At 40.8% G+C, this 14,084-nt stretch overlaps 1 protein-coding gene across 4 annotated transcripts in view; it reads right to left on the bottom strand.

Annotated features, from left to right (window-relative positions):
• The window catches only part of pcdh15a (protocadherin-related 15a), a 177,496-nt gene that overhangs the window by 76,502 nt on the left and 86,910 nt on the right, over window positions 1-14,084 (bottom strand). For all 4 annotated transcript variants that reach the window (XM_029520624.1, XM_029520625.1, XM_029520626.1 and 1 more), the window contains 5 exons: window positions 13,880-14,050; window positions 7,210-7,318; window positions 6,944-7,056; window positions 3,748-3,954; window positions 1,824-1,958 (listed from right to left, as the gene is read on the bottom strand). In XM_029520624.1, the coding sequence (XP_029376484.1) occupies window positions 1,824-1,958; window positions 3,748-3,954; window positions 6,944-7,056; window positions 7,210-7,318; window positions 13,880-14,050 (735 nt within the window). The remainder of the gene's footprint in view (window positions 1-1,823; window positions 1,959-3,747; window positions 3,955-6,943; window positions 7,057-7,209; window positions 7,319-13,879; window positions 14,051-14,084) is intronic.

Raw genomic sequence — 14,084 nt, 5'->3', positions numbered from 1 at the left:
TAGGAGTTCATTGGGGTAATACAGATTATATATTACATGTTCTTACAGGGGAATAGTTCAACATTTTTGGAAACACATTGATTTTTTAATTTTATTTGGCAAGAGCTAGCTGGTTGGTGAATTTTGTTACTTTTGGAATGGCCCAGACTTGCAGTTATGTTGTTTTTCCTATTTTAACAGTATATTAAAGCAAAGCCTGAGGGTGGTGAGTACAGCTTCATACATAGATCTACATACATACATGCTGCTGGAAACAAACTATTACTGGTTTCAGTAAAATCTTACACCACTGACCAATGACATTCAGTTGTATTTTTCATTGAAACCTTAGTAGTGCCACAAACGGCTAATATCAAACGATCTCCTACAGTTCAGTGCAGAACCTTGGGGACCGGCGTCCTCCTCTCAAGCCACCCATTCAATGAGTTCTCATGTGCACATTATGCCAATGGCTACAGTTAGTGTTCCTTCAAGTAAGAAAACTGACATACCTAGATCCGCAGCGTCCCACAATGAAATGAAAATTTTGATACAAGCTTTTACCTCACAATCACATCACAATTGTGTTCATCATAGCTTTCCCTTTACCCGTCTTAACAAATCTTCTCAGCAGCACCTATAAATCATCCACAATGCTATTCCAACACAATAACAATCAGTCAACAGAATACACATCCTAAAATATCTGCACTCATTTTGTTCTCCCTTCTGGAGTGCTAAATGGCCAGGCTTGAGAATACTTGTCAAATCTCCTTCACCCACACACCACAAGTCAAACTTCTAGAGCCTTCAATTAATTCTCTGGTATTGACAATAATAACTTTGCTTTTATTGGCCGTGTGCGAGAGTTGGTATGATTGCTTATATAAATATAAATGATTTTTTGCATAAATCATTTCAAACCATTTCTTCTGGCTAAGAAAGCTCAATCTGCAGCTGAAGAACCACAGGCCAAAAAGCAAATTATCGGAAACAATGGAAAAGCAGATTGCATATGACTGCCAGGGCGAAACATTGTCTTCTGCAAAATCCATATTAGTATCTGGATCAACACAAACTTAACGCCAACAGGTCTCATCGCCATGCATCACTTTACATTTCAAATTTATTTGTTCAGAAGTGAACAATTTCTTACACCGTTAAGGAAAGCAGTAAAAAATAAAAACAAACAAAACAAACAAACCTGGATCTGCTTTTGTAATCATACTGTCACCAAAACCTAATGGGTTCTTTGCTGTCTCACGACCAATCCATCTCCAAAGTTTGGTTAAAATTACCTCAGAGCTATTTGCATAATCCATAATCCTTCTATCACAAACAAACAAACAAACGTCTGAAATCATAACCTGCTTGGCAGAGGTAAAAAAAAAAAAAATTTAACATGCTACAAATACAGAAGAGAAAAGCAAATATACAAAATGTTATACAACAGTACAAAGCTACAAGACAATGGACATTTTCAAGGAATAGTAAAGTCTGCTGATGATTACGCTACTGGCACGCAGAAATCTATCTTCGGTTTATATCATGACTGCATGGTCACTAAGAAAAACACAAAGATAATGTGGGCAAGTATAATGTTTTGTGTTTTTAATTAGGTGTATGACACTATTGAGGTCTCATGTGAACAGACAGACTTCACTGCTGTCTGACCACTGATAAAGGTCATATTGTTCTAGAAGTGTCAGGTCAGCTTTTCGTCTGCTGTTGCCTCTTGGTATAGAGCTAACCTGTGACTTCTATTAATATACCCAAAATGGGAGATGTAGGTCACAGGGCTCGCGTACTGTCTCGCAAATAGCTGCAATGTGTTTAAGGCCTACCATAAAAGTGTAGACCGTCTGCTTCTCCCGGTCCACAGGTTTGAGGAGCCTCAGGTAGCGGATTATTCCAGTTGGGGTCACGTCGAATATCGTCGTATAGTCGTTCAAGGTAATCTTCACCATTGGGTCTTTCGTCTTTCCGACAGAAAGATTTAGACACACACACACACACAAAAAAAAAAAAGAAAATAAAAACATGTTACCATGACGACATGAGTATTTCATCATTTTCTAACCAAGGCCACAGCTGTGGGACTTAGAAAACCTATCAAATAGTACATTTTGAACTGCCAAAGAGCTGAAAAAGTAATCTGTTGGCAGTCTTCAGAAAACAGCGGAGAAGGATGTGAAGATCCTTTTTTTTTTTTTTTAAACAAGATTGTACATGCTCAGAAAAAAATAAACTCCCATTATTATCCTTGTTCCTTTTTATGGACAAATAGTGAGCATATTAATCAGTTGTTAAAAATGTCAGATGATGTGTCAGATTTAGCTTTAAAAGCAACAAAATTTTAGCCTTCCCTCACAGATGTCATCACTGTTGTAGTTAGACTGTGTTAACAAATAAACCTGCTCTTTTGCTGCAATTCAGCTTCCATTCGCATTCATCAGTGAGTCGTCTTAAGACATTTTGGTAAACATCAGGACTGAGTGGCTTATTGATTTTTTTATCTCAGTTTCCACTCCACTTTGATTTGTTACTCTTCTCCATAAATCCGAGACAAGGGATACTTTGAACGTGAACTGAAGGTAGTGATCATCTGTTTTGGTTGTTTGCGTATGTGACAAATATGTTTTTCTCCAATTTTTTTAGCACTCTGTCAGCACAGTTTCAGTATGACATTTAAATTGCCTCTTCACTGTGGTGAGTGAGCACACACATTCATGCACCCAAACAATGACACAGTGAGTTAATTGTGTCAAACAAACGTGTCAAACTCCCCTTTTCATCCAGCAACACACACAAGAATGAAGTCATAAAATAATGAGGGTAAAGTTGGTATTCATATGAAATAATTGCATAAGTTTTGTCTTACGCAACTGCAGAAAAAACATTCATCTGCATATAAAGAAGGAGACACACAGCACAGCAAAACACTGCAAACGCATACTCCCATTAGGATACGAAATCAATCAACTAAATTAATGTGCACTACCGTCATTACCCGAAAACTGCTTGGTATTTAATTCATAGTTTATAATAATTTCAACACAAAACATAATCTCTGCAATTGTAAACACACTGGAGGGCTCAAATTTTTTCTTTCCAAAATGAAGTTTCAAAGATGATAATTCTACATTGAGAATATCTCCAGCCAAGATGAGTGCACTCAGGTTAAGGATGTCCCGAGTCAGTTTGTTTTTAATGGATGAGTCAGCTATATAAAACCTTCTGACCACCATTGTTAAGATGTAATTCAAAAAACACAAAACGTAATACTTTGAGAGGAGAAAAAAAAAAAAGCAGTAGCAGTGAAGATTTGATGCAGGACTATTAAGCCATCAAGACCTTAGATGAAACCATTCACAAATATAAATGTAGGGACTACTCTAAGCTAATAAGTGTGCACATATTATTAAACCTGGTATCAGTAGATATATTCTCAAGAAAGACACTTGATCTAGGCATCCCTGTAGAAAAATGTATGTGTGCGTGTGTCATTGCATCTGAATACAGCCCCTTTACCTACAGGTGTATCACCAGGAGCCAGCTACAGCGAGGAAAAAAAACAACACAGCAATAAAATCACTGGTGAACTTGTTACTTTCTGTGAATACACAACATACAATCACAAACAAATGTCGTTAATCAATATTTAACAAACGCCAGACAAGTGCTCTGCTTATATGTAAATATGCATGGGTGGACGTGTGAAGCATAGGCGACAGTGAGCACGGGAAAATAAACGCTCGCTTGATTTACCTCTTCAATGTCATTATCGAGAGCCAAGATCCCCAGGGGCGCAGTAAGGTTGGCACCAGCAGAGATAGTTGTGCCCACGGGGGACGACTCACTCACGTAGCCCTGATAGGTGGCAAACTGGAAATATGGTGCTTGGTTGTTCTCATCCAGGATTTCGATAATGAGGTCAGCATAGGCTGGGAGGGGGTGACCATTGTCCTGCTCAGCCTGAAAAAAAAAAAAAAAAAAAACAAAGTATAGAAAGAGACTGTCATAGTCAGTCTCTCTACCTATAAGATATATAGTAAATCCTATGCAGTCGAAGCATCGAAAAGGCATAAACTCTCTGCGTGTCATCTCAATTACAAAAAAGCCACATTGATTGAATTCTTTCGGGGTGCATTTTGGATTACTTCGTAATTACCAAGGCACTTAATGCAAATACCCTCACATTAGTAGTTAATGGACTGTAATTAGCGGCTTTTGAAGTGGTTGACCAATGACTGAAGGAGGCTCAGTGGAAATATTACTTGCTGAGTGAATGCTTAAACCAGGTTTAGCCATTCAATCAACTGGTAAAGGAATGTAATAGCACCTTCTTCCAGTTCGTCCTCACTGTCCACTGCTGGTTGTGCAAACTCAACCGAATTGGTGCGTTCCTTTACAGTGCCTTAATTTTGCAGTTGATTCGTCCTTTCATCTTATTAATTTCCTTCTTCAAAAACAGACATACGTTTGTGGGATCATCAGTAAACTGAAAATCGCTAAATCCTGTAATAGTCCGGTCTCAGGAAAACCAGTAATATTTTCTCTAAAAAATATTTTTTGAAAAATGACACTTTCCCACAATATGAAATCAATAAACTTTTTGATCTATAAAATCTGAGACATGCTGTGTAACTACACATTGTAAATGTTACAAGACAGCTTGCCCATAAATCCCAGGAGCTATAGGGTCTCTGAAATAAAAGCATAATTGCAATATTCGCTCACCTGCTTCCAGAATCTCTTGGTATCTGTGTCACGTAGAGTGGAGCAGATACCAAACTGTACTCAAAGCAATGCATTCTTTCCCCTTCATTTTCCAGCACAGTTGGAAGGTGACAAGACTGCTTAGGCAACTCGGTGCATAGCCAAAAATCAAACTGCTTGTCGCCTCAGCTATTCCAACTGTGCAACAACAAAAGGCTATACTTTTAACCCGAGTTGCGTCTACCACAGCCCAGTGAGACCAAACCAGATGAATGTGCTGTGGTCAGGCTGTCACTGCAATCTTTCTCCTCCTAAGCACACATGTCACTACTGCCTCCCACACGGGGGTTCTTCAGAAACATTAAGGCTTTGAAAACACAGATAGAGAGAGGGAGTGAGTCGACATCACTCCGAACCATGACCTGGAACTAATTCTGCACATCAGCTGAAATTCACTGGGCTTGTGTTGCAGAATGCCGATTGTAACAGAGGGATACAGAAGAGGAAAATATAGTTCAACAGCTAAATACGAAGGTGCAAGAAACCCAAGAAACTGTGGAACCATCTGCGCTTTATGTGCTTCGTGGATAACCCTCAAATTGCAGACCCCTGGTATACACTTTCGGAACGTCCAGCTGCGTTTTACGTCAGTTTAGGTTCATGCTTATTTTCATCACCAGCACAATGTTACACCAGACCATCTGTCCCAAAATATCATCTTCCCTTTTCCCTTATCTGTGAGTGATAATAGGGGACACAAAAAAGGTGCTGACCCACAGATGCAATCTGCTCTCTTTAACACCTGAGGGAAAAGTGCTGTCATTGACAGACAAAGTGTGTTCCTGGACATTCTGTCTCTTTCTTGGCATTCAAACTAACGTTTGAGAGCTCGGGGAGGGATTACAGTATTCCCCTATGATTTTAGTCTTTAGCGGGCACCCTTCTTCTAGGAGGCAGGACTAAATGGCCTGCGCTCCGCTGCAACAACACACAACCCTGCAGCCGATTCAGTGCTACCAAAAGTCAGTGTTTATCACTCACTTGCGATTCTCCTGTTGTGACTCCATCATACTTAAAGTGACATAATGCATCTCTTTTCGCTCCTATATCTCTGTGACTAGACTCTTTCTACCTCTATCTGCCTGTGTTATTTGTCTTCATTTTGTCCTTGTCATGCTGGTGTATATGGCTCCATCAGGATCAGAGATGACTTTTGAAGAACAACAGATGTGTTTTGGAAAATATGATGGAGATTAGCTTTATATCTCCTGAAGCATTAGCTCTGTGGACCACATAGTGCGCTGCATCAGAGCAGCCTCAAGATACCAAAATTGTAATTCTCACTTTCCTCCTTCTGAGTCCCAAAGCAACGGCTCCTGCACCTATGAATCAGGTAGATAAGGCTCCTGGCATCCTCCACAATTTCCCTATCTATCTTGGTATTTTCCTGCTCCCCCTTTGAACTGTCTCCCTTCCTCTAGCTATGTACAATCCTCTCCAAGACATGCAAAATGCCTCTCTTACCATCAATCTCCACTTCCTCTTGTGGAAATCAGCTCTTCCTCTCATCTCTTTGCTGCCCTGCTACTCTGGTAAACTGCAGGTTACGCAGTGCTCAGAGGTGTCTAGAGGTTAGTGACGGGTGGATGGAAAGTTCATCTGCACTGCTGCTCTGCACCAGCAGCACCGAGGCAAGACCTGACTGCTCTAAATTAGGATTCATGACAGCGCTGCAGCCTATCCTCCTGCTAAGTCCATAAATCATAATATCTTTTTCACCCCCATCTCCGAAGAAGTTACAGATAAGGTTAATGTTCTTCAGGACTGAGGTTATCTAAGTAAAGCAGGTAAGGCAGCGTGCCAGAGTTATCAAGATATGAGTTAAACTTGATGCGGCGCAAGCACATTAAAAATATGAGGTCAGAATTAAGATGTGTAATAAAACAGTCTTGTTTGCCTAATACGGGGGCACCTGAATATTATACCTTGGGCTGAACTCTCAGCAGCAATCTCCATCACATTCTGCTGATGTAATAAAGGCAGTCTTTGCTTTACTATGCACCTTGGAAAGATAACAGCAGAGATTTTTTTTGTTTGTTTGTTTGTTTGTTTGTTTGTTTTTTTTTGGTCATTTCAGCGCTGACCAAGTTTTAGTAGAGGCTGTAAATTCACTTAACCCGCACAGGAAATCAGTGCAGTGTCCCGTAACCTTTAATGTGATTCAAAAAGGATTGATTTTATTTACCTTGATGATGAGTGTGAACCTTTGATACAAATCTCTGCTGACAGGCTGAAGAACACGCAGCTCTGCGGTGGTTCTGTTAAGGGAGAAATACTTTGGGTATGCCGCTGGATGACCTGCAGTAAAAGGAGAAGAATATTCACAGATGTGGATTCAGTGGATTTCAAGATAGCATCAATATCAACAGACACTGAAATCAAATCATGGCCTTCCATCTGATCCAGAGAACAATAATGGATCCAATCAGAGGGGACACACGTTGAACCTACCAACCAGGATGTAGTAAAGAATTCCAGGCCTGTCTGATGGGGGCTGTATGTTCCGGTCCATGTCCACTGCCCGGATCGGAGGGGTCACATTCAGCGGGTTCAGTTTGCTCTGCAACAGGAGGTAGGAGGAGTCAGTCAGCAGCACAGAAAGTCAAGCTTTCTGTTGAGTATATAGCTGTACGCTACAGTTGCAACATTCAGGGCATCAATATGCTGACAGAGACAAGGATTCCAGCATCTTATTACACAGAAAATAAATCTTAAAAATAAAACTCCATCATCAGCTGCACATATATTTATGGCTTCCAACAACATCAATTTCACGTGGATGTTTTTAATCACAAAGCTATTGAGGCTCAGAGTGAAAAAAGCAAAGGATAATAAAGACAAACAGAAATGGCTTCCTTCATCGCCAACAGCAGCAGAGATCTTTGGCATTGTTTGTGGTGATCAGTCCAGTGAAGCGGGCTGTGCAGCCCGCTGCGGTTCTATGTGGCCATTATCTTCCTCATGCCAGCGACCCCAGAGATCTAAGATTGGTTCTGACCCTGTGGTTTCTTTATCAGTGCTCATTGAGAGAGCTAGCAGTGAGCTGCTGCTGCCTTGTTTTCCATGAATTATTGATAATTTTTAAAAAAGGTGGCTGAAAGGTTAACAGACAATAAAGCACAGTTTGTATTAATCAAATGCCTGAAATAGCAGTAATTTCAGACATAAGTCAGGAGGGTCAGAGCCGCAAAGTGACTTGTAATGAACAACATCAATCCTTGTTACATCTTAAGCTCGCCTGTTTTGTTGTTGCTTGCAAATGGTGCTGATAACTTTCAGAGCCACTTCTGCTGTGAAGTATAAAACCAAAAGGCCAACTAAACTTAATCATACACTTACGTTGACTTTTTTTTTTTTAAACCAGTTGGCTGGAATGACTCAGTAGCTAGTGGCAACTTCAGAGGGATTAGAAATAAAATTATTAGAAGGAAAAGCTGCAAAGTAAATCTCACCTTTAAGAAGCACTAACTGTAAAAATGAGCCACTATGTGAAAAAATTGGTTTAAACAATTATCAAAGCAGTTGCTGATAAATGTTCTGTTATCAGATCTTCTTATGTTTTGTTTGCAAAGTCTTAATTTGTAAGGTAATGAGTAATTAAAGGGGTCAATTAGTGGAATTAAAAGTATACTATTTTCCTCTGAAATGTGTAGTGGAGTTGCGTAGCAAATCTTGTCATGGGATCAAATCATCATTAATGCCCATCAACAGTTTGTGTCACTGTGCTCATTAAGTAGTGTTTGTAAACTGTGGTTTTGTCATGCTGCTGGTTAGACAATGGCCTGTATTTATGAGCTGCCTGGCGATATCGCTTAATTAGGCGAGGAGTCGATACGTTTGAACTAATTGACAGCAAATTAAAGAGTAAGGGCATGTCAAATTGTTGTTCTGAGCTGTGAAGCGGAATTATAAAATGCAGAGTCTTCTGATGATAACCTGCATTAGAAATGGGCTCAAACATATGGAGCTGTGTGTGTTTGTGTCATGTAAAGAGTAGCTAATTGGGATGCAGGATTCCCGGTGGGCTGGTCAGGTTGTGTGGTTGCTACGGCAGGTGACAGGGTAAGTAAACGTGATAATTTCACGCTGTAGTAGATAATGTAGGCTGTGGGGCTAGTTTTGTTTTGGGGGATGTTTTAATAATTTGTGGCAACTACCGTCAATACATTCAGAACTTTTCTTCAAAATAATAGTGCTAACAGCTGATAGCACAGTGTGTGGGGATCAACCCAGTGAAACAGGCCGGCCCACTGTGGTTCTGTGTGGCTGTCATCTCCCCCACATCTGCCTTCCCAGCAAACTACATCCTGCTGCTCCATTTACCCGCTCACTATTTTTATGTTAATCTCTATCGTTCAATAGAGGCAGCAGTGGACTGTTGCTGACTCGCTTCACATGAATGATAAAGTCAGGGGAGGGGGGGGGGGGGGGGGGGGGGGGGGGGGGGGGAGTCTGTCTGAGAAGCTCAGAGAAAGGAGATTTTGCGCCAGATTAATCCAGATGCTTCCAATAGTTGTGTGTATATCTCGTGTATATCGGCAGCAATTGTAAACAACAACAGGCAGCAAATAACTAACCGCACGTTAGTGAGGCCAGTTGTAGAGAACAAGCAGGACGAATTTTTAATCGAGCAGAATAATATTGAATCGTTTAATTTTCCATTTCTTGCTCCATCAGAAATTGTAATAGTCTAATTAAAGTACTCAAAGTCTGCATGATCAGTGCAGACCTTGATAATTTTATTACAGAAAGAGCCAGTGAAGGGGCAGCACGGGCAGCATAGTGGTTGCCCCACAACAAGAGGGTCACAGGTTCAATTCCCAGCCTGGGGCCTTTCTGTGCAGTTCGCCCTGCACATGCGTGGATTTCCCTCCGGGTACTCTGGTGAAGGACTGGTGACCTGTTAGCTGGGATTTACTCCAGCAACCCAGAAACCCGGAAATGGTAGAAGATGAAAGATCCAGGGAAGGGATCAAAATAATTAACAAAAATATGGATGGTGGTGTATTTACTGCGGTACTGTCCCCTCCCACGATCACATTACCTATATCTACCATCTTTCTTATACAGGAGAAAGTAAATCTTGTGTGCTAGATTTTCACATTTGAACTCATGCTTGTTTGAGTTGTGTTTTGATTGCAACAGAGGTCTCTAGTGAAGCCTCTCTCCTCCTGGGCCATTGAACTACTTTCTGCTTTTTAAAGTTTCAACTCTTTTCTTGCTAATAATCTTTCATTACTTCAATCTCCTCTGTGCTGTGCTGGGTTTTGCTAGGAGTGGCGAAAAATATCTGATTGCGATAATTACAAAGCCTTCTGATGCGGCTCCCAGTTATTACTCTGTCAAACAGTAATAATGTTGAGGACATGACATGAGAAGGAATTTTTTGGAAAAGTAACCTGATCTGATTTACTGAGACATGCCTCCATCGCGTTTGTGATAAAACAACATCTCACAGATCCATCGGTAGAGGAATCTGCATCCTATCAGACATTACATGGACTACTCAAGTCAAAGTGTATGAAAAGGTGTGATGTGAGACTATGAGCTGCTGACCGTCTTATCTCCCTCACAGGAATTTGGCCGATGCTTAATACCTGTCTATGTCACAACCCCTTACAATAAAGAAGCTGCAGAAATTATAACTGACAGCTTCAGAGCTGCTCTTTTTCGATTGCCAGCTCAACCTGTCATGTGTTAGGGGTCATGAATATATATGAACTGTCGTCACCTCCTACACGGGTGTAGCTGAGGCCTCCTCGGATGGGGGAGCATGGAGCATGCAAAAAGCACTCACTCATTTGCTTTGTGTGACTGTCTCCCAAAAAGGAAAGCCTTGCTTTTGCTCTGAGTTTGGCGCACTGTATATCGGCGCCTTTCGCCATTTGCTAATCACAGCGTTTTTAGATTAAAATTCGATTAATCATTCAGCCCCAACCCCTAGGCCCCCAAACTCTACTAAGTAGAAAACCTTTTTCATCCCAATTTCCCTGTCCCATGTTTCCATTAGGAGTCACATTCCCCCCAGTCACAGGAAAAGTTGAGGCTTAAGTATCTTTGGCTGCCAACAACTGAATATTAGGATTTGCAAAACAACAAATAATTTTCAATTTTTGTATTAAATTGCCAAAATTCTTGATGTAGGCCAGCATCAGTCTCAGCAGCCAAAGTCCACTATTAGCTATTAGATCAATTAGCTATTTCTCATCAGTCTGCTTCTAAATAACAGTTGCACATCAAGGACAATGTGTTTGTGCTCCTGGAGGCTATGCCACTTGCTCATGCATACTCAGACATCATCAGCACTAATTACCCAACCAGCTTCTTCCTCTGCAATTTTGTGCCAACATATGCCTAAGTGGGAATATGTTTAGCACATCACATTTGAGAATACCACCGCTCATGCAAAATACCTCCATATGGCTTATACAGTACATCTAGTTACACTAACAGGCTTGTGCTGAACTTCCTTAGCAAAGACAGGGACATGGCTAACAGCTCTCTGGCAGGAAGAATCCTTCCCCAAGTGAATATATTTATATCCTTCAGCTCTGGAGTAATCCTTACACCCCTCCCCAACCAGCTCTCTCCCTTTTACAATGTCTGGAGGTGCGCTAAATCAAATCCCCCTAGCTCTGCACAATGATGATTAGCTATAATACCCTCCTCCAGCAGTCATTATCCAGGGGACTCCAGAGCCCATATTATATACCTCTAGGGTAAAAAAAATAAATAAATACAGATCAACTTAATAATGGCTGTCTAGCCATTGTGATTAATTACAATGCGCTCATCAATTACGAGAAGACAAATCTCCCCATGGACAGATGTGAGCATAATGGTTGCACTGCAGAATGGAGAAAATCAGAGAGCAACAAAAAAATAAAAAAGAAATAAATAAAAAAAGACCGAGATTTGCGAAGCTAATCTAGGCCAATCCTAACAAACACGTGGGATTATGTTGTAGATTGTTTATGGAAATGAAAAGAAACAGAGTGGGAGGTAAATATTATAACTAAATATATATATATATATATATATATAGTGATAAGGCTAAATTCTCTTGACAGTAATTCAACCATGCATACATAAAGTAAATGTAACTTCACTGTAGCTCACCATAGCTGCAGATCTACACTTAAAGCATGTAGCTCTACTGAACATTAATAAGCATTACTCCTTTCTCTACAGGCCTTTTTCATAACTTTAGATTTCCCTCTACAGATCTACATACATACAGATCTACAACAACTGCACACACTCACACTCAGACCTATGGACAGTTTAGAGTCACAAATTAATCCGAGCATGCGTGTCTTTGGACGGTGGGAGGAAATATGAGTAAATGGAGGAAACCCATTCAGACACGGGGAGAACATGCAAACTCGGGAAAGCGAACTTCAGCCTTGTTGTTGTGAGGCAACAGCGCTAACCACTATGCCGCCTTGTTGCCCCAGTTTGTGTGCAGTTTATTTCAATTCAGCTCAATTCCCATGTTCGAAACACCCCAGTACACTTAACACATACTTAATGGGGTCTTTTCCCAATAGTTTCTCAAAGCTATATTCTCAGCTAGGCGTATAGTTTAATTTTATCAGGCTCGAGTTGCTGCCAGTAATGGCTCCATAAGATGGCTTTCAAGCCAACAACAAATATGAAAAACAAAAAATCATGGTATTTATCATCAGAGAAACTTGCATTCACCACCACTATCCTTGAAATTGACAGAAAATAACTACCAAGTTTACAGAATATTACACTTCAACGGCTAAGAAACTGACAAGTATGCTCACTTTTTTTTTTAGCCAATTTCAGGTTCATAATTCATACCCCATGAACTGGTGGTGGACCAGGAGGCGGGAGCATTCAAAAGGCCCATGTGGCAACAGGGAAAAAACGTGCAAACTCCAAACAAAGTGAGCCATGATGACTCCAACCCCATCAGTAAATCCAATCAACTGCAATACAGACTGCTCCAGTCCAATTCAGCGGAGCTCATTCCAGTCCAGTCAAGCCTAGATTAATCTAGACTTCTGACAAGGACCATGTTAAATGGTTGAAAGCACAAGAAGAAAAAACTAAGAAGACATTCAAGATGAAGTGTCACCCTCACCTTTTTTCCAGTCATTAATGAAAAGTCATAAAGGGATCTACATCGACGGTTCCATGGCCACCGAGTGCTCTGCTGCTGGAGATCAAGTGCAATGATCAAAAGCGGAAATTCAGGTGTATGGAGCGACTGGATACCTGAATTTCCCCAAGGGCATGGCAAAAGTCTCCCTCTCTCTCGCTTTCTCTTTCAATCCATCATACTATCTAAATGTGTGTAAGAGAAGCTAAAGGAAAGCTGAAGTGGGACTATTTTGTGTGTGTGTGTGTGTGTGTGTGTGTGTGTGTGTGTGTAGTTTATTTCGAACATGTGCATGTAACACAAAAAAGGAAAGTGACACAACAACCAAAACCATGAGAACGGTCAAAACAACAACAACAATATTCAAAGGTTTTCTATTCTTCTGCAGAGTAATGAGCATATTTAGTAACTCAGCATGTTCCAGTTCATTATAATGTTGATCTTTTCAAGCAACGGAATTAGCAGTATATCTAATATTGAGCTGAAAGAAATGTGTGTGTACATAGAACAAATGATTAGAATTTTATTGTATTGGGGCGTCACTTGTTGTTGCCCTTTCAGACCCTTTAGCTCTTATTTTCAACTGCCGCACGATCTCCCCCTGTCTTTTTCTTGCTTCTATGAATTCCACTGGTGTGTAGCTGTCATCTGGGGTCAACTCAGCCTTTGGCTCTAATTGCCAGACCAACAGACCGGAAAATGCCTCCAGAATTGCCAAGCTGAGAGAAAACAGCAAAGTGTACTATGCTTCCAGGTGTGTGGGCAAAAGAAAGGTGTAGGCAGACAACTGTGCTATTTAAAAGGGGCGGTAAAGTTTTATCTAATAGCAATGTACAAATGCAACAAAAATCTTGTGTGCACATCACGAACATGCATTCTTTTGGCAAACACACAACTTGCGTTTGTAAAATACACACGTACACATGCCATTAACATGAATTTTCTTAAAATGACCTTGTGTTCGCACTTTCCTGTCTGCCTGGTTCTTACCGGTTCAGTGAATTCAGGAATAGCAACCTGGTAGGTGAGGGGATTGCAGTCGCGGGTGTTGTTCACCAGAACACAAGGGAGGAACATGGGGCCAAGGTCATCCCCATCAAGGACATCCACGGTCAGAGTCGTCGTAGCTGATCGTCTGTTTGGAGGGTACGGAGCACGGTCCTGGAAGACAAACAGGCGTTCACAATCTTTAAAC

Source organism: Echeneis naucrates, chromosome 15 (assembly GCF_900963305.1).
Source record: "Echeneis naucrates chromosome 15, fEcheNa1.1, whole genome shotgun sequence".
NCBI lineage: Eukaryota > Metazoa > Chordata > Actinopteri > Carangiformes > Echeneidae > Echeneis > Echeneis naucrates.
This window is presented reverse-complemented; position numbering and strand designations above follow the sequence as displayed.